The sequence below is a fragment of the Hyperoodon ampullatus genome, assembly GCF_949752795.1.
Source record: "Hyperoodon ampullatus genome assembly, chromosome: 7".
In the NCBI taxonomy this organism is placed as follows: Eukaryota; Metazoa; Chordata; class Mammalia; order Artiodactyla; family Ziphiidae; genus Hyperoodon; species Hyperoodon ampullatus.
In genome coordinates this window covers 86,646,040-86,672,352 of record NC_136920.1, presented here as the reverse complement: position 1 = coordinate 86,672,352, position 26,313 = coordinate 86,646,040, and the positions used below count along the sequence as shown (strand labels likewise).

The window sequence follows — 26,313 nt, the reverse complement described above, 5'->3', positions numbered from 1 at the left end:
TACATATATATACACATACACCTTGCTAAATGTATATACATTAATATATTAAATACAAAAATAACAGGTGTCATTGTGATTCATAAAATAATATTAAAATTAGCTTCCTGGATTATCAAAGAAAGATTTGAGATGAAAAATATTTAATGTATCACATATCTATCTTCCAGAAGAGGAGAATAAGCACCATTTATTCAATTCCTGAAACTCAACAGCTATGAAAATTAATATTAAATTTCTTAAGTAGATAATTTAAAAATTAACTTTAATAAAAGATGAACTGGATTAATACCTCCATCCAAGTAAGGGCAGGTCCACAATTGATCTTGTTGCCAGCAATAGCTGAAAGGCGGGACAGGTAAGCCATAAGCATCTGAGTGACTGACTAAAGAAAAAGAGAAGATTCAGTGGTAACAGAGTAAAGATACTATACTCTGTCAAAGAAACTGGTGTTAAGTTGGTTGTTTCTGGGAGAAAAAAATCTGCAGATTTTTATGCATTTTCATAGTTACGGAGATTCTTCATAGAGGCTTAACAGTTCCATGAACTGACACTACAGGCACTTACATAACTTCCTGACTGGTGCAGAACTTTCACTTTAGCCCCTCATCATCAGGGCTTATACTACTGTACAGCTTCTAATTTGGTTGTCTTCTCTTTCTATTTTTGTATTGAAAATGTAAAATGATAGCAGAGACATACTTGCTTTTCCACCCGGCTTCCCCCTGCTACTCTGAAATGCTTTCTTCAAGGCCTGCTGCAGTCTTCACACACCCAGCCATGGCAGGACAGTTCATACGTGATCCTACACCACGAGTCAACCGATGGGTCCAGGAATGGGACCCAACATTAGCTGACCTAACAGGAGTTGCTGAAGGAATTAGGAACTGTGACACAAAATTTCGGCTCAGTCTGGCTGCTGTCTTAAAAAGAAATGAGAACCTGGCCCCTGTGGGGAGTGGTCATGTTCTGAGACAGCCTGAGAAAGAAATACACAACAAACAAGGCAGACAAGGAAAAGGAGGCAGAGAGACACCCAGGCTTCTATAGTACGAAAGAATCTGCAGTTTTAGGACATTCCTGAGACCTTGTCGCGGTGTCAGTTCTTGCATGACTGAAGTCTCCACTTTGCCCTCACTACATAATCGCCTGGGAATTAACTACAGATTTGAAATGGCTTCCCTGCAGGACTTCCACTGTTTTCAAGCATCCACTGTGGCTGCCAAGGAGTCTAACGCCAATACGTTTCTTGTTCCTTTGAGAAAAACCTTGTTTTTGCTCTCCAGAAGCCTTTTGGGTTTCCACTCTCTTTTGGCATTTTGAAATTTTACCACAATGTTTCTAGATGTGTGTCTTTTCACTTATTATATTTAGCACTTAATGGGCCCATTTAATCTGAAAACAGGCCCTTTTTTAATTTAGGGGAATTTATTACATTTTTAGTTACTGCCAACCACTCTCTCCTCCTATAACTCCTATAAGAGGAACAGGGACTTGTAGGAACTTCTGGATCTATTCTCTGTGATTCCCAACAATTCTCTCACAACTTTTTGTCCCTTTTGGGGCTGTGTTCTTACAAAGCTTGCTCTTCCTGCTCACTAATTCTCTCTTCATCTATGTCCATTTTGCATGTAGTCCAGCTGTTAAGGTTTGTTATTATTAAAATTAATTTTAAAAACCACATGTTCATTTCTAAGGTCTCTGATTATTTTATTTTTTAAAACTCTGTTCTCATTCCATGAATGTGACTGCCTCACTTTCTCTCTGAGGGTGGTAATCATGCTTCTGAAAGCCCTCTGTGTGCTCTTCTGTTACTTTGTTTATTCAGTTTTAACATTGAAGATTTCTAGTTTATCTGTCCCTCTGCAGTCCTCCTGTACAAGTTTCTTATGCTGTATTTTCTTGCCCCCATAAATCTTATCCCATCTACTTTCAAAGATTCCTCACAATTTTTGATTCCCTGATGGTTCTTTTTATTTTCTGATGTTATAAAAGAATCTCTTTCCTCTTAAATTAAAAAAAAACCTCTTACATTTTTACTAGAAATTTTTGGCAGGAGTGGAAATAAGTGCATGGACACAGCCTGCCATCATAAACTAAGTAAACAGCATCATTTGAATACATATTTCTTTGATTATTAGTGAGGTCAACATTTTTCCATATTTTTGCTTCTATATTTTGCATTCTCTTTGAAAAATGATCTGCTCATATATATTGCCCATTTATATATTAAGATATGAGATTCTTCTTATAAAATTATACACTGAACCTATTTCAATTCAAAACATCCTAACAGCATTACTAATTTTTCAGTTAAGAAATAATTAAGTAATCCCACGAATCTTCCTGAGTGCTCAATATAAGCTTTTATTTAGTATACTGGCAAAAAAAATTCTGCTAATTTATAGTGATTACTTCTGCAAAGTACTGAATGCTTACCTCTAGACTGTCCTTCAGGGCATCAGAACGGGGAAGCTCTGAGAGCTGGGAGAATCGTCGGTCATAAATACACAGATGAAGATGTTTATCAAGTACCCGAAAATCTTCATAACTTCTTTTAATGATCCAACTTTTGCCCTATGAGTAAGAAAAAAGAAGACTCCTATAATTTGTCTCTATTAGGAATGGTTAGGAACCAGAATTTGTTCCATAACGATATGTTATCCATGAGATTTTATATTTACTAATTAACTTGACAATAAATAAACTTCAGAACCCTATAGTGAGTTATATTACATTAAAATGTCAATAATGGAAAATAAGCTAGAACTGTCCACTAAACCTCTTCCTACCACTGATCAAGCCCACTGGCTCTCCTTGGGAATAATAACTGGTAGATGGGAAGACAGCATGTGACTTTAAACCCACAGAAAGAAGCATACAATGATTTTGTGGGGGAGAATATTACCAGAAATTAAAGAAAAATAAAACCAGGTCACTGATCAGTTACCACGAACATTTCTGTGACTGAAACTGGAAATACACTGAAAATTAATTTTCTTAAATTTCTTAAATTTCATCTAGAAGCATTTGGTGTGCATATATTATCTAGAACCCACTATATCTCCCCACTTCTCAGTCTTTCTTCCTTTCCTTGCCTAAACCCACAAGCTCATTAGAAATGAAAATCTGCTCACAGAGCATATTTATTACACACTGTCTTCTAAGTTTCTCTTGAATCTATCACTTTGTAGCCCGGGCTTTATTAAGGACTGACATCATTTCTGACCTCCCTGCTTTTGATCTTCTCTGCCACTCCCCTCCCCCAACACAAAATACAAAGCTTGTCAGGTCACACTGACAACAAGCCTTCAAAAGCTCCTGTGGGCAGTAATGATGAGCTGGTCCCCACTACACACCATTTGGTCTGACAATTCAATCCACTTTTATATGGAGGCCTTCATCTCATAGCAATCTGGAGGGACTGGGAGACAAAGCAGCTGTCTCAGAATTGAAGAAAACATCTCTACTGTAGCTCTTTTCCATTTGCCTCCGCCAGATGGGGCAGAAGCAGAAGGTACCATTTCATGGGAGAGGTGCTGAATTCTAAACACAGGTATGTCCATAACGAACAGGATAAACTTGTCTAGTCCTACTTTGGACTACAATTCTCCATTACACAGACAGAAAGCAATACCACCTCCCTCTTTCAGAGGGCTGTTAGAATGAAATAAGAGAACAGATGTGTCAGATATTTTTAAAGAATAGTCTCCTGGTTCCTATTCTAAGAAATGCTAGTTCAATAAATCTGGAATGAGATCCAGTTAATCTGATGATCAGCCTGAGTTGGGAACCACTGATCCACAAGATTAAGTCCAAACATACTTGCACATATCAGGGCTTGCATCATCTGGGCCTCTCTAAATTTACAGTGTGATCCCACTCACTCTCCTCCATGCCGCTTCTTTTCTTCCAGTTATGCTCAATCACTTGCATTTCTTCCATGTGTGAAATGTTCCCTTTCTTGCCTACATGATTTCTAAGTGCTGTTCTTCTACTATGGAAAGTTGTTCTTTTACTCTTAGCTCAAGTAAGCTCCTTTGTTTTTTCAGTTCTACCACTGCCTTCTACCCAAAGCATTCCTGAGTGACAACAGGTGGTTAAATACTTGTTCCTTTGGTATGGCAAAAATAAAAAATAAAAATGAACAACAAAGCAGAAAAAAAGAAACACAACTTATCGCAGAGTTGCAAATATTTTTTCTTTCACACACACACATTTCAAAAATTATGCAACACTTCAAATATCAGAAAATTACTAAAATTAATTTAACATATGTATATCTCCATCGCAGAGATTAAACAGATGTCGACTTTTTATTTCAAAGCTCTGGATTTTTTAAATTGAAATATAGTTGGCTTACAGTATTATGTTAGTTTCAGGTGTACAGCAAAGTGATTCAGTTATATTATTTTTCAAATTATTTTCCATTATAGGTTATTACCAGATATTGAATATAGTCCCCTGTGCTATACAGTAAATGCTTGTTGCTTATCTATATTATGTACAGTAGTTTCTATCTGTTAATCTCATACTTCTAATTTATCCCTCTCCCCCTCCCTTTCCCCTTTGGTAACTATAAATTTGTTTTTCATGTCTGTGAGCCTGTTTCTGCTTTGTATATAAATTCATCTGTATTGTTTCTTAGATTCCACATATAAGTGATATCATACTTTCTCCATCTAACTTACTTCACCTAGTATATTCTCTAGGTCCATCCATGTTGCTGCAAATGGCTATATTTCATTATTTTTTATGGCTAAGCAATATTCCATTGTATAAATATACCACATCTTCTTTATCCATTCATCTGTTGATGGACACTTAGGTTGCTTCCATGTCTTGGCTATTGTAAATAGTGCTGCTGTGAACATTGGGGTGCATGTATCTTTTCGAATTAACGCTTTCTCCAGGTATATGCTCAGGAGTGGGATTGCTGGGTCATATGGTAGCTCTATTTTTAGTTTTTTAAGGAACCTCCATAATGTTCTCCATAGTGGCTGTATCAATTTACATTCCCACCAACAGTACAAGAGGGTTCCCTTTCTTCCACGCCCTCTCCAGCATTTGTTTGTAAATTTTCTGATGATGCCCATTCTAACTGGTGTGAGGTGATACCTGACTGTAGTTTTGATTTGCATTTCTCTAATAATTAGTGATTTTGAGCATCTTTTCATATGCCTGTTGACCACCTCTATGTCTTCTTTGGAGAAATGTCTATTTAGGTCTTCTGCCCATTTTTTGATTGGGTTGTTTGGTCTTTTTTGATATGGAGCTGTATGAGCTATTTATATATTTTGGGTATTAACCCCTTATTAGTCACATCATTTGCAACTATTTCCCCCATTCCATAGGTTGTCTTTTCATTTTGTTGATGGCTTCCTTGCTGTGCAAAAGCCTTTAAGTTTGATTAGGTCCCATTTGTTTAATTTTGTTTTTATTTCTTTTGCCTTGGGAGATGGTCCTAAGAAAATACTGTTATGATTTATGTCAGAGACTATTTTGCCTATGTTCTCTTCTAGGAGTTTCATGGTGTCATGTCTTATATTTAGGTCTTTAAACCATTTTGAGTTTATTTTTGTGTATGGTGTGAGGCAGTGTTCTAACTTCACTGATTTACACGAGGCTGTCTAGCTTTCCCAACACCACTTGCTAAAGAGACTGAAGAGACCTCTGCCCATTTTTTAATCAGAGTGTTTTCTGCTATTAAGTTGTAGGGGTTCCTTGTATATGCTGGATATTAACCCCTTATCAGATATGTGGTTTGCAAATATTTTTTCCCATTCCACAGGTCATCTTTTTACTTTCTTGATGCTTTCCTTTGCAGTTCAGACCTTTTAGTTTTTTTGTAGTTCCACTTGTTTATATTTGCTTTTGGAATCAGATTTTAAAAAATCATCACCAAGACTCATGTTAAGGGGAATACTACCCATGTTTTCTTCTAGGAGTTTTATGGCTTCAGGTCTTACATCTAAGCCTTTAAACCATTTTGAGTTAATTTTTGTGTACGGTACAAGTCTATTTTCATTCTTTTGCATGTGGTGGTCCAGTTTTCCCAGCACCATTTATTTCAAGAAACTGCGCTTTCCCCATTGTATATTCTTGGTTCCTTTGCCGTAAACTAAGTGACCATATACGTGTGGGTTTATTTCTGGGCTCTCTATTCTACTCCATTGATTATTTTTCTGTTTTTATGCCAATATCATACTGTTTTGATTACTATAACTTTGTAATATAGTTTGAAATCAGGGCACATGATACCTCCAGTTTTGTTCTTCTTTCTCAAGATTGCTTTGAATATTTGGGGTCTTTTGTGGTTCCAAACAAATTTTAGGGGTGTTTCTTCTATTTCTGTGAAAGATGCCATTGGAATGTTGGTAAGGATTGCACTGAATCTGTACATTGCTTTGGGGAGTATGCACATTTTAACAATATCAATTATTTCAATCCACGAGCAAAGAATTATCTTTCCATTTATTTGTGTCATCTTCCATTTCTTTCAGCAGTGCCTTACAGTTTTCAGTGTACAGATCTTTCACCTCCTTGGTTAAATTTATTCCCAGGTATTTTATTATTTTTGATGCAATTGTGGGGTTGTTTTCTTAATTTCTCTTTCTGATAATCTGTTATTATAGTTTATAGAAATGGAACTGACTTTTGGTAAGAAGCTTGAAGCTTTCCAACTAAGATCAGGAACAAGGCAAGGATACCTTCTCTCATCACTGATTTAAAACACTGTGCTGGAATTCCTAGCTAATGCAGTAAGACAGGAAAAGGAAATAAAAGATATATAGATTGGTAAGGAAGAAATAAAACTGCCTTTGTACACAGATGACATGATCATCTAGGTAGAAAATATAGAACAAAAAAAAAAAACCATCTAGAACCAGTAAGTGATTATAGCAAAGTAGCAGGATACAAGGTTAATATACAAAAGTCAATTGCTTTCCTATATACCAGGCAATAAATAAGTGGAGTCTGAAATTAAAAACACAATACCATTTACATTACCACCCAAAAAATGAAATACTTAGGCATAAATCTAACAAAATATGTACAAAATCTATATGAGGAAAACTATAAAACTCTGGTGAAAGAAGTCAAAGAACTAAATATGGAGAGATATACCGTGCTCATGGACAGGAAGACTCAATATTGCCAAGATGTTAATTCTTCCCAACTTGATCTACAGATTCACAATCCTTCCCCAGCCTAAACCCCAGCAAGTTGTTTTTCTGAATATTGACAAACTGATTCTAAAGTGTATATGGAGAGGCAAAGGTCCCAGAATAGATATTAAAGAAGAAGAACAAAGTTGGAGGATTGATGGTATGTAACTTCAAGACTTACCATAAAGCTACAATAATCAACACAATATGGTATTAGGAAAGAAACAGACATATACATAAATGGAACAGAATAGACAGCCCAGAAACAGACCAACCTAAACACAGTCAACTCATGTTTGACAAAAAAGCAAAGGCAATACAATGGAGAAAAGATGTTTTTTTTCAACAAATGGTGCTGGAACAACTGAACATCCACACACAAAAAAATATATCTAGACATAGACGTTACATCTTTCACAAAAACTAACTCAAAAATACCTTAGCATAAGACACAAAACAATAAAACTCTTAGAAGATAACACAGGAGAAAATATAGATGACCTTGGGTTTGGTGATTACTTTCTTTAGATACAAGAGCAAAGACACAGTCCATGAAAGAAAGAATCGATAAGCTGGACTTCACTGAAATTAAGATTTTCTGCCCTGTTGAGAGAATGAAAAGACAAGCCACAGACTTGGGAGAAAATATTGGCAAATAACATATCTACTGATAAGGGATTTTAACCAAAATATACAAAGAACCCTTAACAATCAACAATAAGAAAACAAACAACTGATTTTAAAATGGGCACCTCACCAAAAAGACATACAGATGATAAATAAGCATATGAAAGGATGCTCCACACCGTATGACATCAGGGCAAGGCAAATAAAAACAAGAAGATATCACTACACATCTATTAGAGTGGCAAAAATCCAGAACAATAATAACACCAAATACTAGTGAGGATGGGAAGCAACAGGAACTTTCCTTCCCTGCTGGTATGAATACAAAATGGTACAGCCATTTAGGTAGACTTTTCAGTTTCTTACAAAATTTATCATACTCTTAGCACAGGATCCAGCAATTGCACTCCTTGGTGTTTAGCCAAATGAGCTGAAAATTTTTGTCCACACAAAACCTACACACAAAGGTTTACAGCAGCTTTATTAAAAGCTGCCAAAGCCTGGAAGCAACCAAGATGTCCTTTAGCTGGTGAATGGATAAATGAACTGTGGTACATCCAGGCAATGGAATATGACTCAGCACTACAACAAAGTATCAAGCCATGAAAAGACATGAAACTTAAATGCATATTGCTAGGTGAAAATAGCCACCCTGAAAAGGCTACATATTATATGATTCCAACCATATGACACTGTAGAAAATACAAAAGTATGGAGAAAATTTAAGAAAAAATCAGTGGTTGCCAGGGGCTAGGGGGAAGTGAGAGATGAATAGGTGGAGCACAGGAGATTACAGGACAGTGAAACTATTCCACATACTATAATGGTGGATACACATTATAAATTTATCCAAACCCACAGAATGCACAACACCATGAATGAACCCTTAATGACAATGGTACGTCAATGTAGGCTCATCCATTGTAACAATGTACGACGTTAGCAGGGGAATGTCCATAGTGGAGGAGGATGTGCATGTGTGAGGACAAGGGATACGAGGGAACCTTGTACTTCCACTCAATTTTGCTGTAAACCTAAAATTGGTGTAAAAAAAAGTTTATTAAATTTATAAAAAGTAATCATGTTCTCTTCTCTCTATAGAGTTTTGCTAAAAGAAATATATATCAATAAGCAACCACATAAAGGAAATAACATTCAGAGCCTCAAAAGGTAAATACTGGGGACTGGATTTCAAAATTCATTTCTTCATACATCAATAAACTGATTTCTTTCAACTTTTAAAAACTGTTCTTGTGCTAGTAAAAAGTCTGCGTTTTTATACAGATTTATATGCAGGAAATTAAAACCGTAACACATAATTTGCAAATTCTCTCAAACTGTTTTAAAGTCCCTGAGTAAAATTCTAAAAATAGTAAAATACCTATCTTTTCAGTAGATGTGGAAGAAAAACTTTAAATTTCATATGTAAAAAAAACAACCTTAATCATGGAATTTCCAAATGGGCTGAATAAAGTAAATGATCAGAGTATTTTAGAAGTTCAATTATTTTATGAAGAACAGAACAAAAAATTCACTATGTACATCTGTCTAAATTTTAATTTGTGGCTAATTTATAACCTTAATAATTATTACTATCAAGTAAGTATTGCTTCTCCAAGGATAACAAAAATCAACAATTCTTAACAAAGCTCATAAAGAAGAATGAGAGAAAAAGAAAAACACCAGTGTATATAGGATCAAATTTCTAAAACAAAATTTTGTTCTTTCTTTCATTCATTCACCAGATATTTACTGAGCACCTACATAGTACCAAGCCCTGGAGTGAGCATTAGAGATACAACAGAGAAAGTACCATCAAACCTCTGACTTCTTAGAATTTATTTCTAGTGAGGAAAAAAATACTTTTTAAGTTAATACATAAATAAAATAATGATACTTTTGTGCTATAAAGAAGTGATATCGAACCTGCCTCCTGAAACTGAGCAGGCACCAGACACAGCAACTGCGTGTTTGAATGGAGTGATGAGCTGACCAAAAGGTCAATGCCTTGTTGCAGGAAAAAACTCAGGGTCTTTTAGGAACTGACTGAAAGCTAGTGAGACCAAAGTGTAGGAGTGAGAAGATTGTACCATGATGCTTAGAAAAAGTAGGCAAGGTCCAGATCCTGCACGGCCCACACAGGCCTTGGTAGCAGTTTGGGTTTAGTTTTAAATTCAGTGGAAATCTACTGAAGAGTTTTAACCATGAGAGTAACATGTTTAAATTTACATTTTACCTCATTCTGGCAGTTGAAGGGTTATAATCAAGTATAGGGTGCAAACACAGATGCTATCAACAATGGGCTAACAAGATACAGCATTTGAGATACAGCTTGGTAATAATAGAGGTGGAAAGAGTTAGACAAAATCTACACATACTTGCGGTCCTTTCTGAGAAGAACAGTCTTCACCTATGTCCTCTGAAGACTCTTTTATCATGAGAAAGTTTATCATGCAAGAGAATTAGTACTTTGAATTAACTGTATGTATCATGAAGTTCAGTGAAAAGAAAGACCTGATTTAAATCTCAGCCTGGCGTTATCCCAAATAGGGGACTTTACACAAGTTACTTAACACCAACGAATAGCAGTTTATTCTTCTACATAATGGGAATAGTAACACATGTATTTCAGAGAAAAGTTTTTAGGTTTAAATAAGAATGTTTGCGATCTGCTTATATTCAATATATTGTGTTTATACACAGATGCTCTTCAAACGTTAATAATCAACTCCACCCCCTTAGTAACAACATATTCTAAACCGACCAAGTGGAGGAGTTATTTAATACCGAGGAATGCATTTCTGATGGTGGAATTTCAAGCATCAGAGTACAAGAGATATTTTGAGACAGAAAAGCATTCCCCTAAAACCAACTGTTTACTCCATCAACGGAGACATAAAGAAGCTTTCACATGACTGTAAATATTTTTTTAACACCTTTATTGGAGTATAACTGCTTTACAATGGTGTATTAGTTTATATTGTGTGACAAAGTGAGTCAGCTATACATATACATATATCCCCATATCTCTTCCCTCTTGCGTCTCCCTACTACCTTCCCTATCCCACCCCTCTATGTGGTCACAAAGCATGTAGCTGATCTCCCTGTGCTATGCGGCTGCTTCCCACTAGCTATCTCTTTTACGTTTGGTGGTGTATATATGTCCATGCCACTCTCTCACTTCGTCATGGCTTATTCTTCCCCCTCCCTGTGTCCACAAGTCCATTCTCTACGTCTGCATCTTTATTCCTGTTCTTCCCCTAGGTTCTTCAGAACCTTTTTTTTTTTTAAGATTCCATATATATGTGTTAGCATGCAGTATTTGTTTTTCTCTTTCTGACTTACTTCACTCTGTATGACAGTCTCTATGTCCATCCACCTCACTACAAATAACTCAATTTCATTTCTTTTTATGGCTGAGCAATATTCCATTGTATATATGTGCCACATCTTCTCTATCCATTCATCTGTCGATGGACACTTAGGTTGCTTCCATGTCCTGGCTATTGTAAATATAGCTGCAATGAACATTGTGGTACATGACTCTTTTTGAATTATGGTTTTCTCAGGGTATATGCCCAGTATATCCACTGGGATTGCTGGGTCATATGGTAGTTCTATTTTTAGTTTTTAAGAAACCTCCATACTGTTCTCCCTAGTGGCTGTATCAATTTACATTCCCACCAACAGTGCAAGAGGGTTCCCTTTTCTCTACACACTCTCCAGCATTTATTGTTTGTAGATTTTTTGATGATAGCCATTCTGACTGGTGTGAGGTGATACCTCACTGTAGTTTTGATTTGCATTTCTCTAATGATTAGTGATGTTGAGCATCCTTTCATGTGTTTGTTGCTAATCTGTATATCTTCTTTAGAGAAATGTCTATTTAGGTCTCCTGCCCCTTTTTGGATTGGGTTGTTTGTTTTTTTGATATTGAGCTGCATGAGCTGCTTGTATATTTTGGAGATTAATCCTTTGTCAGTTGCTTCATTTGCAAATATTTCCTTCCAGTCTTGTTTATGGTTTCCTTTGCTATGCAAAAGCTTTTAAGTTTCATTAGGTCCCATTTGTTTATTTTTTTTATTTCCATTTATCTAGGAGGTGGGTCAAAAAGGATCTTGCTGTGATTTATGTCATATAGTGTTCTGCCTATGTTTTCCTCTAAGAATTTTATAGTGTCTGGCCTTACATCTAGGTCTGTAATCCACTTTGAGTTTATTTTGGTGTATGGTGCTAAGGAGTGCTCTAATTTCATTCTTTTACATGTAGCTGTCCACTTTTCCCAGCACCACTTACTGAAGAGGCTGTCTTTTCTCCATTGCATATTCTTGCCTCCTTTATCAAAGATAAGGTGACCATATATGCATGGGTTTACCTCTGGGTTTCTATCCTCTTCCATTGATCTATATTTCTGTTTTTGTGCCAGTACCATACTGTCTTGATTACTGTAGCTTTGTAGTATAGTCTGAAGTCAGGGAGCCTGTTTCCTCCAGCTCCATTTTGCTTTCTCAAGATTGCTTTGGCTATTCGGGGTCTTTGTGTTTCCATATAAATTGTGGAAATTTTTGTTCTAGTCCTGTGAAAAATGCCATTGGTAGCTTGACAGGAATTGCGCTGAATCTATAGATTGCTTTGGGTAGTACAGTCATTTTCACAATGTTGATTTTTCCAATCCAAGAACATGGTATACCTCTCCATCTGTTTGTAACATCTTTAATTTCTTTCATCAGTGTCTTATAGTTTTCTGCATACAAGTCTTCTATCTCCTTAGGTAGGTTTATTCCTAGGTATTTTGTTCTTTTTGTTGCAATGGTAAACAGGAGTGTTTCCTTAATTTCTCTTTCAGATTTTTCATCATTAGTGTATAGGAATGCAAGAGATTTCTGTGCATTAATTTTGTATCCTGCTACTTTACCAAATTCATTGATTAGCTCTAGTAGTGTTCTGGTAGCCTCTTTAAGATTCTCTAAGTATAGTATCATGTCATCTGCAAACCGTGACAACTTTACTTCTTTTCCTATTTGGATTCCTTTTGCTTCTTTTTATGTTCTGATTGCTGTGGTTATAACTTCTAAAACTATGTTGAATAAGAGTGGTGAGAGTGGGCAACCTTATCTTGTTCTGATAATAGTGGAAGTGGTTTCAGTTTTTCACCACTGAGAATGATGTTGGCTGTGGGTTTGTCATACATGGCCTTTATTATGTTGAGGAAAGTTCCCTCTATGCCTACTTTCTGCAGGGTTTTTATCATAACTGGGTGTCGAATTTTGTCAAATGCTTTTTCTGCATCTACTGAGAAGATCATATGGTTTTTCTCCTTCAATTTGTTAATAAGGTGCATCACACTGATTGATTTGCACATATTGAAGAATGCTTGCATTCCTGGGATAAACCCCACTTGATCATTGGGTATGATCCTTTTAATGTGCTGTTGGATTCTGTTTGCTAGTATTTTGTTGAGGATTTTTGCATCTATGTTCATCACTGATATTGGCCTGTAGTTTTCTTTTTTTGTGACATCTTTATCTGGTTTTGGTATCAGGGTGATGATGGCCTCGTAGAATGAGTTTGGGAGTGTTCCTCCCTTTGCTGTATTTTGGAAGAGTTTGAGAAGGACAGGTGTTAGCTCTTCTCTAAATGTCTGATAGAATTCGCCTGTGAAGTCATCTGGTCCTGGGCTTTTGTTTGTTGCAAGATTTTTTAATCACAGTTTCAATTTCAGTGCTTGTGATTGGTCTGTTTATGTTTTCTACTTCTTCCCGGTTCCGTCTAAGAAGGTTGTGCTTTTCTAAGAATTTGTCCATTTCTTCCAGGTTGTCCATATTATTGGCATAAGGTTGCATGTAGTAATCTCTCATGATCCTTTGTATTTCTGCAGTGTCAGTTGTTACTTCTCCTTTTTCACTCTAATTCTGTTGATTTGAGTCTTCTCCCTTTTTTTCTTGATGAGTCTGGCTAATGGTTTACCAATTTTGTTTATCTTCTCAAAGAACCAGCTTTTAGTTTTACTGATCTTTGCTACTGTATCCTTCATTTCTTTTTCATTTATTTCTGATCTGATTTTTATGATTTCTTTCCTTCTGCTAACTTTTGGTTCTTTTTGTTCTTCTTTCTCTAACTGCTTTAGGTTTAAGGTTAGGTTGTTTATTTGAGATGTTTCTTGTTGCTTAAGGTAGGATTGTATTGCTATAAACTTCCCTCTTAGAACTGCTTTTGCTGCATCCCATGTTGTGTTTTCATTGTCATTTGTTTCTAGGTATTTTTTGATTTCCTCTTTGATTTCTTCAGTGATCTCTTGGTTATTTAGTAGTGTATTCTTTAGCCTTCATGTTTCTATTTTTGCAGTTTTTTTCCTGCAATTGATATCTAGTCTCATAGCGTTGTGTCAGAAAAAAATTCAATTTCAATTTTCTTAAATATACCAAGGCTTGACTTGTGACCCAAGACATGATCTATCCTGGAGAATGTTCTATGAGCACTTGAAAAGAAAGTGTATTGTGCTGCTTTCGGATGGAATGTCCTATAAATATCAATTAAGTCCATATTGTTTAATGTGTCATTTAAAGCTTGTGTTTCCTCACTTATTTTCATTTTGGATGATCTATTGGTGAAAGTGGGGTGGTAAAGTCCCCTGCTATGATTGTGTTACTGTTGATTTCCCCTTTTATGGCTGTTAGCATTTGCCTTATACATTGAAGTCCTCCTGTGTTGGGTGCATTATTATTTACAATTGTTATATCTTCTTCTTGGATTGGTCCCTTGAGTATTATGTAGTCTCCTTCTTTGTCTCTTGTAATCGTCTTTATTTTAGAGTCTATTTTGTCTGATATGAGAATTGCTACTCCAGCTTTCTTTTGATTTCCATTTGCATGGAATATCTTTTTCCATCCCCTCACTTTCAGTCTGTATGTGTCCCTAGGTCTGAAGTGGGTCTCCTGTAGACAGCATATATACGGGTCTTGTTTTGTATCCATTCAGCCAGTCTGTGTCTTTTGGTTGGAGCATTTAAACCATTTATATTTAAGGTAATTATTGATATGTATGTTCCTATTACCATTTTCTTAATTGTTTTGGGTTTGTTATTGTAGGTCTTTTCCTTCTCTTGTGTTTCCTGCCTAGAGAAGTTCCTTTACGTAGCATTTGTTGTAAAGCTGGTTTGGTGGTGGTGAATTCTCTTAGCTTTTGCTTGTCTTTAAAGGTTTTAATTTCTCTGTTGAATCTGAATGAGATCCTTGCTGGGTAGAGTAATCTTGGTTGCAGGTTTTTCCCTTTCATCACTTTAAATATGTCCTGCCACTCCCTTCTGGCTTGCGGACTTTCTGCTGAAAGATCAGCTGTTAACCTTATGGGGATTCCCTTGTATGTTATTTGTTGTTTTTCCCTTGCTGCTTTTAATATTTTTTCTTTGTATTTAATTTTTGAGAGTTTGATTAATATATCTTGGTGTGTTTCTCCTTGGATTTATACTGTATGGGACTCTCTGTGCTTCCTGGACTTGCTTGACTATTTCTTTTCCCATACTAGGGAAGTTTTCAATTATAATCTCTTCAAATGTTTTCTCAGTTCCTTTTCTTGTCTCATCTTCTTCTGGGATACCTATATATTCAAATGTTGGTGCGTTTAATGTTTTTCCAGGTGTCTCTGAGACTGTTCTCAATTCTTTTCAGTCTTTTTTCTTTATTCTGCCCTGTGGTAGTTATTTCCACTATTTTATCTTCCAGGCCACTTATCCGTTCTTCTGCCTCAGTTATTCTGCTATTGATTTCTTCTAGAGAATTTTTAATTTCATTTATTGTGTTGTTCATCATTGTTTGTTTACTCTTTAGTTCTTCTAGGTCCTTGTTAAACATTTCTCGTATTTTCTCCATTCTATTTACAAGATTTTGGATCATCTTTACTATCATTAGTCTGAATTTTTTTTCAGGTAGAGTGCCTATTTCCTCTTCATTTGTTTGGTCTGGTGGGGTTTTGCCTTGCTCCTTCACCTGCTGTGTGTTTCTCTTCTCATTTTGCTTAACTTACTGTGTTTGGGGTCTCCTTTTCGCAGGCTGCAGGTCTGTCGTTCCCGTTGTTTTTGGTGTCTGCTCCCAGTGGGTAAGGTTGGTTCAGTGGGTTGTGTAGGCTTCCTGGTGGAGGGGACTGGTGCCTGTGTTCTGGTGGATGAGGCTGGATTTTGTCTTTCTGGTGGACAGGACCACGTCCAGTGGTGTGTTTTGGGGTGTCTGTGAACTTCTTATGATTTTAGGCTGCCTCTCTGCTAATGGGTGGGGTTGTGTTCCTGTCTTGCTAGTTGTTTGACATAGGGTGTCCAGCACTGTAGATTGCTGGTCGTTGAGTGGAGCTGGGTCTTAGCATTGAGATGGAGATCTCTGGGAGAGCTTTCGCTGTTTGATACTACATGGGGCCTGGAGGTCTCTGGTGGACCAACGTCCTGAACTTGGCTCTCCCAACTCAGAAGCTCTTAAGACCCTGTCAGCCACACAGCTGGTTGGTCACGGCACAGTTGGGACAAATTTCGGCCTCCTGACTGACAGTCCATTTCCTTCTACTATAAATATTTATGAAAAACTTGATCTTCAGAAAAAATAAGCTATTATACATTGATGAATTCCGATAAATACAAAGGTAGTTCTTACAATTCAACTTCAATAAGAACCATTCATTTCAACTTCTCTAAAGCTTACTATGGAACAATAAATTACTAACTATTTCATTAAGCAACAATTATTCTTAAACAAACAAAACTATACTCAGAGGAGGAAAGATCAGAACCAAATTTTCATTAGGGTACATGTTAAAATAAATTCTTGCAACAGCTAGGTTTAAGTTAGTCATTTTAAAATTAACACTTAAGGGCTTCCCTGGTGGCGCAGTTGTTAAGAATCTGCCTGCCAATGCAGGCGACGTGGGTTTGAGCCCTGGTCTGGGAAGATCCTACCTGCCGAGGAGCAAGTAAGCCCGTGGCCACAACTACTGAGCCTGCGCTGTAGAGCCCGTGAGCCACAACTACTGAAGCACGTGCGCCTAGAGCCTATGCTCCACAACAAGAGAAGCCACCGCAATAAGAAGCCTGCCCACCACAACAAACAGTAACCCCCGCTCGGCACAACTAGAGAAAGCCCACATGCAGCAACGAAGACCCAATGCAGCCATAAATAAAAATAAATAAATAAATAAGTAAGTAAGTAAATAAGTAAATAAATAAGTAAATAAGTAAATAAGTAAGCAAGTAAATAAGTAAATAAATAGGTAGATAAATAAATAAATAAGTAAATAAGTAAATAAATAAACAAGTAAATAAGTAAATAAATAAATAAGTAAATAAATAAATAAGTAAATAAATAAGTAAATAAATAAATGAGTAAGTAAATAAATTTATTTAAAAAAATAACACTTAAAAACTGATGTTTTTAAACCAGACTATTTGCCTCACAGAGGTTTTAAGAATTAAATGATATGCTGCATGCCGTAATACTTGTGTACTAGACATACAAGTGATCAAAAAATGCCTACTGAATTTGGATCTATGCAGTATGGAAGATATTGCTTACATTTCTGGGTTCACAATTTAAAAAGAAATTAAAACTGTAAAAGGCAGAGACAAAGACACCATTACAAGATTCAAAGGTAATACCTAAAGAAATCAGTATCACTTAACCTACAGAAAGGAAAAAGATCACAGCTGTTTAATTGGACACTTCTAAGATAAAAGAAAAAGAGAAGAAAGTGGGTTAAGATGAAGGACCAAGGGCTTCCCTGGTGGCGCAGTGGTTGAGAGTCCGCCTGCCGATGCAGGGGACACGGGTTCGTGCCCTGGTCCGGGAGGATCCTGCATGCCACCCGTGAGCCATGGCCGTTGGGCCTGCGCGTCTGGAGCCTGTGCTCCGCAATGGGAGAGGCCACAACAGTGAGAGGCCCACATACCGCAAAAAAAAAAAAAAAAAAAAGATGAAGGACCAAGAATTTTGGTTAAATAAACAAAATTTCAAGTGCACATTATTAAAAATTAGAAATTAGCAAAGATATGAAATATGAAATTAGCTTCTATAATGAATAGATTACAGGGCCTAAGGGTGATCATATCTCATCTGAAGATTAAGCAATCTCTAAAGTCTGTTGTAGATTGCAAATTCCAAGGTGATGCAAGAAAAGCTGGCAATCAGGAAACTGAAGTCCTTAGTAGCTCCTGCTAAGATTTCATATAGCTTAGGAAAGCAACTTCCATAATTTGGGCCTCAACTTTCTCATTTGCAAAATTAGAAGGTTTGATTGTGAGTCTCTCTTGGTTATAAAAAAAAAGATTCTAGTTTAATGTGGTTTATGGCTGACAAGAATACAGAAGGTAAGCCATGAGAACATATCAACGATTACTTACAGTGTGAGGCTGAGGAGAAACGTGACAGCATTATGACAATGCAGTAAATTACTAATTTCATGTAGTAAATAGTATAACAAGTAGTCTGAAATTTTTTAAGCAGCTTGACAAGATATTTACAACCAGGAAATAGCCTTAATTATCTAGGTCACTAATTCATGGAGGCATAATCAAGTAATGATTATACATTTTAATGTATGGTACCAAAATACCATGCTTACCTTTTGAAGGTCATGTTTTAAGAACAGCATAGGTATTTTTGACATTATGTTTTGCTTATGAAAATAAAAATATTTGCATTGTCAGAACAAATGTAAATCACTGGTAAGAAGAGAAGATGCTAAAAGGTGTAGGTTTTAGATGGAATAATAAGTTCATGACTCACATGCCAATCATGTACTCTAGATAAAGAAAAAATGTTTTATATTCCTGTATTAGCAATGGTTCATCATAAAAGCATTTGATATTTTCACTTAAAAGTTAATTCACCAAATAGAAGCATTTTTATGAAATATGACATGAAATAGTGATTCAGAGCTGCCGACTTCCTCAAAGGAACCAAGATGACATACAGTAAAACATGTATAAATGATATATAACTTTGAACATATATATACAAGCTAAGTTCAATTTCCAATCTCATATTCTCTCACCTACAAATAAAAGCACTTAATTATAAAAGGTTTGCCCTTAAAGTCACACCAAGACTAAGAACTTAAGTATTTCCCATATGAAATAGCCATCAGATTTTTCCAGATTATTTAATTTTTAATTTCAGGTACATGAATAATACTTTTTGGAAAAAAAACCCCATAAACTACCCTATCTTACTCTCTCAAAGAAAACTAAAAACTTTGTACATAAGAAAGCTTTCCTCAAAAACACTTGCTTTACAATGACTAGTTCAAAGATAGGCAAGAAGGCTCAATGAACAAAGAATAAATAAAGGAACTAACTGCTTACTTGATGGAGGAAATAATCAATGCTACAAATGACATATTTTAAATCTCATTAAGAGCAAGTCATGGTAATTACCCTCAAAAAAGTTCTAATACTAAGAGTTAAGAAATAGCACACTTCTGAAACATACACATATTGTTACACCACAGTGGAACTTACCATCTTGGTTAGAAAAGTTTGCATCTGATGCAGACACTACTTAGTCTGTTCTTTTATTGTAATATGTGACCAGTAGCTGACTCATTTAACCTCATCATCAATAAAAAATATATTTCCTTTACTCTTTTTTTTAAAAGGATTTTATTTATTTATTTTTAATTATTTATTTGGCCGTGTTGGGTCTTCGTTGCTGCACACAGGATTTCCCTAGTTGCGGCGAGCGAGGACTACTCTTTCATTGAGGTGTGCGTGCTTCTCATTGCAGAGCACAGGTTTTAGGTGCATGGGGTTCAGTAGCTGTGGCTCGTGGGCTCTAGAGCACAGGCTCAGTAGTTGTGGCACATGGGCTTAGTTGCTCCACGGCATGTGGGATCTTCCTGGACCAGGGCTCAAACCCGTGTCACCTGAATTAGCAGGTGGATTCTTAACCACTGTGCCACCAGGGAAGTCCCATTTCCTTTACTCTTACAGGAAGAATTTTCACTTACGTTTGTAAATTAAATATCTATTAAATTGACTCTATTAAATTGATTGTTTCAACTCTGAGTATATGCAGAAATGCCAATATGAATGGGAGAAAGAATAAAGTAAAACATTTGTGTTACCACAGTCAATGTTATGTTCATATTTATTCATTCATTTATTCAATGTTATTCATTCATATTTAATTCTCATTAAATTTTATGTGAAATGGAGAACACATCCAAAAAATTACCTGACAAGCAATGTGCACGAGGTAGACCAGCTCTTTAGATTCACAGCCATTTTTTGTTACTTCATTCTGTTCTTCTGAAAGTGAAAGCTATGTCAAAGAAGAAAGGGCAAAAGAGAGGAAGAGAAAGTCATGATTAATGAGCAAAATAAAATAAGCATTCAATAATACCTGTCCCTCCCCATCAACTTAATGTAAGATATGCCTTATAATAGAACTCTATTGCTTAAAGCAGATAAAATGAAGAATTCAGGATTTTTTAAAAATATGCTTCTACTTGAAAAAGAATAGATACATGTATATGTATAACTGAATCACTTTGCTGTACACCTGAAGCTAACACAACATTGTAATCAACTATACTCCAATATAAAATAAAAATTAAAAAAATAAATAAGAAATTAAAAATATATTTCTAAAAATTTTCTTTGTAGTTTATATCTAAACTTGCACAACGGTATAACAGCAGTAAATAAAATAGTACATTCATCCCAAAGCAGGCCTTCACGTCCCTGAGGTACAGCACAAATGTGAAAGGAAGGCATTCAGGTGGGCCCTGAGAGACAGCGTGACCGGTGGTCTAAAAGAGCTCAGGCTCTATTATGGAGACTGCACACTGGCTGCCCAGAGAACAGGTTGGGCCTGCAGACACATTTTACTTCAGACTCACCATGCAGGTCTGAACACTGGATTTTATTTTATTTTTATTTGAACCAGCAGCTAACATTTAGAAACTAAGCGGTTTCTTATGAAAAATACAGATTTCTGACTTCTATCGAAAAATCTGAAAATCTGAACTACTAGACCCATATTCTCACATGGGCAACAAGTGGCTGGAGCTAAGTGACCACCCCCCTCTGAATGAGGCAAGTATTCTCCCAGAGACTTTGTCACAGAAGTGATTACTCTTTATTTTTTAGTCAATATCTAGGTTGAATGTTAACTGTCATTCATCATGCTACTTGCTTTGTTATTTTTTTTACACCCTACTCACTTCATTCATTTATTTACATATCCTTCCCATCTAGGGATGTGAATTTGCAAACTCAGCTCCAGATACAGACAACCCTGAGTTCAAAAGTGCCACTAACTGGTTATATAATGTTGACCTACCTAATCTCTCATCTGGAAAATGGGAATGATATAATAACACCTATTCTCAAGTTCGTTAAATGAGATAATGCATTTAAAGTGTTTACCAAGGTGCCTGGCACTCAGTAAGTACTTAATAAACATTACCTATCATTATAGTTAATATTATAAGAAATATAAAGTTGATGAGAATATAGTCTCTATTTTTTGAAAGCAGTATCACTGGAAGTATTAAAAAAGAAAAAAAAAAAAAACTCCTGGTATTAGGTAGGAGAAGTTCAGAGGATAATGATCATTCTCACACTAGCCAAAAATAAGCCAGATTAACTACAAAATAAGTTTTTTAAAAAGTGAAAAGAAACCTACATGAACTAAGTTGCAAACAGGGACAAGACTTTCCTGAGACAGAAGAGATTCGTATGGATGTGCTCAGATACCTGGCAAAGACACAGGAGGATAAAGAACCTGCCTTAGACATGATAAGGAGAAACCAGCCAAACCCCAACTGACTGCATGTGGACTGGAGTGACAGATAAACTAAAATTCCAAGGAGCACCGTCAACACCTACCCAGCAACTGACTCCCACAGGTATTCACCAAGTGGACACGGTCAGTACACCAACGGCGGGGCAGGGGGAGAGAGCAGGAGAACTGAGAGATATGAACCCATGAAGTGTGTGGAGCCTCCCCAAGCACAAGGCAGCGCAGTGGAGATGGAGAGAAGGCAAGAAAGCTGGGAAAGATCCTCTGAGGCTCTCGGGGCATTTAACAACTGGTGACTGGAGGTGGCACAGAAAAGCTGAGAGAAACCCCACTGAGGCATCGCAGGTGCTATAAGAGGATAAGGCAGCTACACACTAGGATCTGGGCAAGGGTAGCCGGAAGAGAGCACTTGTTGGCACAGAAAGCTGGGGAGCAAAGAGAACTAACAACCAGGTGGGTTGCTCTCCCTCAGTTCAGAAAACTACAGGCTTAGCAGTAAAGCAGAAAAAGATCTCACCAATTTTCACTTTTCCCTGCTGAAAAAAAACAAACTTCCTGAACCTACACTCAAAATATTTAAAAGTAATGATAAACTAAAGCAAAGTTGCCAAAGGCCAGGTCTATATCAGCCATAGGTCAGCTTGACTCAGGGCCCCATCAAACATGACTATCATAATCCACCACAACAATCTAACAGAATGGAAGAAGAAGGGATAAGCCCATTCCTGAAGATAAAAATTATTGACTTTAGTCTCTACTGTCTCTTATATAACATATTCGGCATAAAAAATTACAAAACATACATGGAAGCCAGAAATTGTGATCCAAGGTCAAGAGAGGAAACAGGATAAGGGACAGACACAGAAATGGCCCAGATATTGAAATAATAAAAAGAATGTAAATTAATTATGGTAGAAATTCTAAAATTCAGTCTGAAAAGATAATATGTAAGAATATAAGAATACAGGGAATTCTAGCAGAGACTGGTCTACAAATATATTCAAAAGAAATGCTAAAAATAAAACTATGCTGTCAGATATTAACAGCAAACTGAATACAGTAAATGAAAGAATCACTGAACTTGAAAACAGGTCAACAGAAAGTATCCAAGCTGAAAAAAAAAGAGAAAATAAAGAATGACCAAAAAATAAATAAATAAATAACAGTACAGTTAAGATCTCTGAAAGAATACCAAACAGACAAGCAATATGTACAACTGGCATACCAGAAGGAAATGGGATTGGAATGGGGCAGAGAAGTATTTGCTGGGACAACAGATGAGAACTTTCTAAAACAGGTGAAAGACACCAACTAACAAATTGAAGAAAGAGTGAACCCCAAATAGGATAAATTTCAAAAATCACTACTAGGCATATCAAATTCACACTTTTGAACAACAAAATAAAGACAAGAATCTTTAAAGCAGGCAAAGAAAAAAACATATAACATTAAGGGGAAAATAGATAAGTGACAGTTAAATTCTCACCGGAAATAAGAGAGGCCAGAAGACAAAGAGAAACAGATTTAAAGTGCTGGAAGAAAAATACTGTCAATTCTATATCCCACTAAAATAAACTTCAGAAAATTAAGAAATATAAACACATTTACAAGTGACAAAAGCTGAGAGAATATGTTTCTAACAGACCAGTGCAATAATAAAAGCTAACACAACTTTCTAAGATTGAAGGGAAATAGTACTAGACAAAAACCCAGAACTTCAGGAAGGAATAAACAACATCAGAAAGGGTAAATATGAAGTAAACATAAAACACCTAAATTCTCAATAGTAATAGACAGTAGAAGTTTGAGACTATCTTTAATAGTTTTGAGAAAAGAAAAGAAATTAACCAAGGTTTTATTCATACCTAAACCTACAAGAAAAAGAGCAAAAAGAAGAAGAAAAAAAAAAGCATTTTCTGATGAATAAAAACTTAATGAGTTTGGACTTCCCTGGTGGTGCAGTGGTTAAGAATCTACCTGCCAATGCAGGGGATACGGGTTCGAGCCCTGGTCCGGGAAGATCCCACATGCCGTGGAGCAACTAAGCCCGTGCTCCACAACAAAAGAAGCCACCACAATGAGAAGCCCGCACATCACAATGAAGAGTAGCCCCCACTCACTGCAACTAGAGAAAGCCAGCACGCAGCAACGAAGACCCAATGCAGCCAAAAATAAATAAATAAGCAAATAAATAAATAAATAACATTTTTTAAAAACCCACAAAACAAAACTCATTAGTTCCCATCAACAAATCCTCACTAAAAAGACTTCCAAAATATGTACTTAAAGATGAAAAAGGATTCCAGGATAAAGAACTAAGGTATAAGGCAGAAATATTGAGCAAAGAATTCAGCAAATAAGTATTATATCTAAACAAATCTTAATGTATAACAAAAATAATGATTAATTATAAGAAATAAAGAGATGAAACTATAAATCCTGAACAACACTACCATGGAGGACAAGAAAGAGTAACCCCACTTAAAACATTCTAAGTGCTGGTATTGCTTGAGAGAAAAAGTAAAGACACTGCTAAACTTCAGACTAAAAATTAGGTATTCAAGTTAAATTTTTAATGGTAGCCACTAAAAGAACAGAAAAACCCGCTGTAACTTCCAAACAAGAGAGGGAGGTAAAATTTTTAAATGTCAATACCTGCAACAGAATTAAGAGTAGAAGAAAATCAATCTTCCTAAGTAAAACAGAAGGGGGAGGAAGGAAAGGGAGGGAAGGAGCAAATTTCCAAATTAAAGCAAGGAGATGGGGTGGGGGGAATTAAAAGCAAAACAGTATAGTCAAATGGTATCAACAAAATGGTGGAGGAGGCAGCTCCAAACTCCAGTCCGTTCACAGAAACATGAAAAAACAAGCAAAAACTCTGAGAACGAACTTTCTCACTACTCTAGAAAACAGCAGAAACCCATGAACATGTTCAGGGTGAGACACATGCACGCAAAGGACATAATAAGACCCTAAGCTTTAACCTCTAATTAAACTTTAGCTAAGACAGAGCTGTAAACAGCTTGGTTAAGTATTGAATGAGCACCCCACCACAAAGGAAATGTGCAAAGACTGGAGAAGTGGCTTTTTGTTCGTTTTATTTTTAGCTCCCGGCATTCAAGGAATTCCCTGACAAAACCCTTCTGGAACACAAGCTAAAAGAAGGAGCGTTCAGTGAGCACCTATGACAAGAAATACAGTCTTTGCAAAAACAGTCTGGAAAAGTCACAAACACAACTGCAGCCTTCACAAAAAAAGACAGCAAACCTGTATAAAGGGGTGGAATCTGATTCCCAGGGTTACACATTATAACAGTCAAATGTCCAGTATGCAACAACAAAAAATCACAAGATATGCACAAAAAAATACCCAAGAAAAAATAAATAAAACAAAAGAAAATATCCCTGAGAAGTCCGGATACAAAATCTAGTAGTTTTTGTGTGTGTGTGTGTGCAGTGCAGCTTGCAGGATCTTAGTTCCCTGACCAGGGATGGAACCCATGCCCCCTACAGTGGAAGCAAGGAGTCCTAACCACTGGACCACCAGGGAAGTTCCAGTTTAGTAGATTTTAAACAAACTACATAAAATACACTCAAAGAGCTCAAAGAAACTACACAGAACTAAAGGAAAGCAGGAAAACAATGTATGAATAAATGAGCATATCAATAAAAAGAAAGAAAGAAAAGGAGCCAAACACAGACTTGGGGGATGACAAATCACTATCTAAAATGAAAATTTCACTAGAAGAGATCAACAGCAGATTTAGGCAGGAAGAAGAATCAGTTTACTTAAAGAAAGGGTAAATAAAAGTATACAGTCCAGGGAATTCCCTGGTGGTCCAGTGGTTAGGACTCCACGCTCTCACTGCTGAGGGCCCGGGTTCAATCACTGGTCAGGGAACAAAGATCCTGCAAGCCACTCAGCACAACCAAAAAAAAAAAGAGAAAGAAAGTATACACTCCAAAGAACAGAAAGAAAAAAGAATTAAGGAAAATGAAAAGTACCTAAGAGACTGTAGGACACCATAAAGAGGACCAAAACAATATATTATGGGAATCCCAGAGGACAAAGAAAAAGACAGAGATAAAGAGATTATTTGAGGAGGGATATTAGGAAGATGCAGGAATAGGCAGGGTCCCAACTCTAGACCCCTTCACAAAAACAGGTCATAGCAACTGTCCATCAAAGTGTCTAAAGTCATCACAAAGGGCCACAATAAACCGAGTGAAAAGATGAGTCACAAATGGGGATAAAAATCTTTGTAATACACATTGACAGATTTCTTTTCTTTTTCTTTTTTTTTTTTTTTGCGGTACGCAGGCCTCTCACTGTTGTGGCCTCTCCCGTTGCGGAGCACAGGCTCCGGACGCACAGGCTCAGAAGCCATGGCTCATGGGCCCAGCCGCTCCATGGCATGTGGGATCTTCCCGGACTGGGACACGAACCCATGTCCCCTGCATCGGCAGGCGGACTCCCAACCACTGCGCCACCAGAAAGCCTTCTTAAACATAATATATAGTGAAAAAAAAATGAGATAGGTGTATACCCACCCCAACATCTTGAAAAGTATCTGGAATTTAAGTGGGGATCACTAATTATTTGATGAATGACTGAATAAGCAAACACTGTCTCACTGGAATACAGCACTCATTTTCAAAACTGAATTCATTCTCTTTCCCTGCATATTCTCTTCTACCTCTTGAATTCCCAAAGTAAATAAATATAACTATTCACCC

The 26,313-nt window shown here is 36.5% G+C and overlaps 1 protein-coding gene across 2 annotated transcripts in view; it reads right to left on the bottom strand.

The window, feature by feature from the left end:
* ARHGAP32 (Rho GTPase activating protein 32) overlaps positions 1-26,313 on the bottom strand; it is a 168,359-nt gene that overhangs the window by 83,386 nt on the left and 58,660 nt on the right. For both annotated transcript variants that reach the window (XM_079707984.1, XM_079707985.1), the window contains 3 exons: positions 20,006-20,092; positions 2,440-2,577; positions 293-385 (listed from right to left, as the gene is read on the bottom strand). In XM_079707984.1, the coding sequence (XP_079564110.1) occupies positions 293-385; positions 2,440-2,577; positions 20,006-20,092 (318 nt within the window). The remainder of the gene's footprint in view (positions 1-292; positions 386-2,439; positions 2,578-20,005; positions 20,093-26,313) is intronic.